We start from the raw sequence: 1,866 nt of genomic DNA on the forward strand, positions 1-1,866 counted from the left end.
AGTCCGGGCCTGGTTGATAAGGAATCCCGGTACCGTGAATAGAGTTGGTGTTTAGTTTTTTGGCAAAAACAGGGAAGTAAGCGTAGACCATGAGTAGTGCTTTAGAGTCAGTAACCCCGGTTCGAGCCAGCGACATGCCCAGTAATCAAGTAGACGCTACCCGGGCATCATCAATCCTTACCAGAGCAAGTTGGCGACAGCTGCTGGATCGATTGATGCCGCTATTGGGCACATGTACGTCGGCCGGTTTGCGAAGCCGGTGGAAATGGACACGGAGAAAAGGATAAACCAGTGGGTCGAGCGGGTCACGCGCCCGCTACTGCCCGAGTTCACTGCGACCGACGAGCGCGAGTTCGAGGACCGGGTAGACCAAGTCGCCCAGATAATCGCGCAGCAGTCGCTGGAGACGCATGAGCCCTCCCTGGTCACGATCCTCCTCGGCGCGCTGCCCGCCCACCTGAAGCACATAACCGCGCTCCTTACGGATGAAGAGACGCAGGTGGCCGAGGCCTTCCTGTCCAAGGTAGCCCGGACGTTGTTCCCGTTCAGCACCTACGCTGACGACCACTTCGCGGAAACCCTCAACTTTGCCCCCTCGGATCTCCCGCAACTCCCCATCAAGCTGAGAGCTGGGCTCTATCGCCTAGTGCGGCTGATGGCACGCTGGGAGCACTACCCGCAGCTGACGGCGAAGACCCTACGAGGCAGGATCCTCAGTGCTAACTCCGAGGCGTACTGCCGTAGGTTCAGGGATACGGAACGCGGCAGGCCCCTCCTGGAGGTCCTCACGGAACTGCACGGCAACGCGAAGCGGTCGGGCATACCTGTGTTCGCCACGGCAGGCGACCAGGGCATGACCGGCGAGGAACAAGAGGAAGGGGAGGTGGCGACGTCGCCCTGCTGCGGCGTGTGCGACGGGGCGCACTACGCCAAGCACTGCCCGTACAAGGAGTACACCTGCCACAACTGCGGCGTAAGAGGGCACTTCGCGCGAAAGTGCAGGGTGCGCTTCATATCCGACGCCTACGGGCGACCTGCACACCGCGTCGAGACCAATAGGAGCGGTAGGTTCCAAGTGAAGGTCGGGGGCGACAAGACCCCTTGTATCCCATCGCTTCGTGTCCGAGAACTTCTTGCTAGCGTATTCTATGGGGACTTCCTTCCCCTCCTGGACTTGCATCAAGGTAGCTCTTGCACCTATCTGTGACGCAGAGGATACAATGTGGCCGAGTGGGCTACTGCCTCCTTCAATTCCTCGAATGCGGCCTGACATTCTTCCGTCCATTCGAACCGCCTGTCCTTTTTCATCATTGCGAACATACAAGCTACAAGGGCAGAATAATTAGGGATGAAGTTACGGAGGTACCCCGCCAGGCCCAGGAATGACTGCAGCTCTTTCCTTGACCTCGGGGCGGGGGCTTCCGAATGGCATCCACCCCACCTTCTTCGCCTGTACTCGTATTCCGTCGCTACCCACCCAGTGACCTAGGTATGCTACTTCGGGCTTGAACCATTCACTCTTGTCCAACCGCAGGTAGAACCCGGTGCCCCTGCACAGGCCCAGGAAGGTCCTCAGCTGCTCTAGGATCTCCCTTGGGTCATTTCCGCATATGGTGACGTCGTCAATGTAGCAGAAGACGTCGTCACTCAGCATGGGGGCGAAGCAGGTGTCCATTGCTCGCTGGAACCCGGCGGGCGAGTTCTTGATCCCGAAGGGTACGACATTGAATTCGAACAGGCCTATCGGAGTTATGAACGCCGTGAGGTGCTTACACCCCTTCTCGATAGGCACGTTCCAGAAGCCCGAATTCATGTCCAACGTTACGTAGTATTTACGTCCTGCCGCCCTCCGCAGGTGATCCCAGA

The 1,866-nt window shown here is 58.6% G+C and overlaps 2 protein-coding genes across 2 annotated transcripts; one reads left to right on the forward strand and one right to left on the reverse strand.

Annotated features, from left to right (window-relative positions):
* Positions 1 to 153: 153 nt before the first annotated feature.
* On the forward strand, positions 154 to 1,207 carry GNI_191790 (zinc knuckle protein; the record flags this gene model as incomplete). Its single annotated transcript, XM_011135373.1, has 1 exon — positions 154 to 1,207. A coding segment is annotated over one exon (1,054 nt), but the record flags the coding sequence as incomplete, so codon positions are not given.
* A 147-nt stretch (positions 1,208 to 1,354) lies between these two features.
* On the reverse strand, positions 1,355 to 1,813 carry GNI_191800 (RNA-directed DNA polymerase; the record flags this gene model as incomplete). Its single annotated transcript, XM_011135374.1, has 1 exon — positions 1,355 to 1,813. The coding sequence occupies one exon, from the start codon at positions 1,811 to 1,813 to the stop codon at positions 1,355 to 1,357; it is 459 nt and encodes a 152-aa protein (XP_011133676.1).
* Between the last annotated feature and the right edge of the window lie 53 nt (positions 1,814 to 1,866).

The sequence above is a fragment of the Gregarina niphandrodes genome (assembly GCF_000223845.1).
Source record: "Gregarina niphandrodes unplaced genomic scaffold scaffold00085, whole genome shotgun sequence".
Lineage (NCBI taxonomy): Eukaryota > Apicomplexa > Conoidasida > Eugregarinorida > Gregarinidae > Gregarina > Gregarina niphandrodes.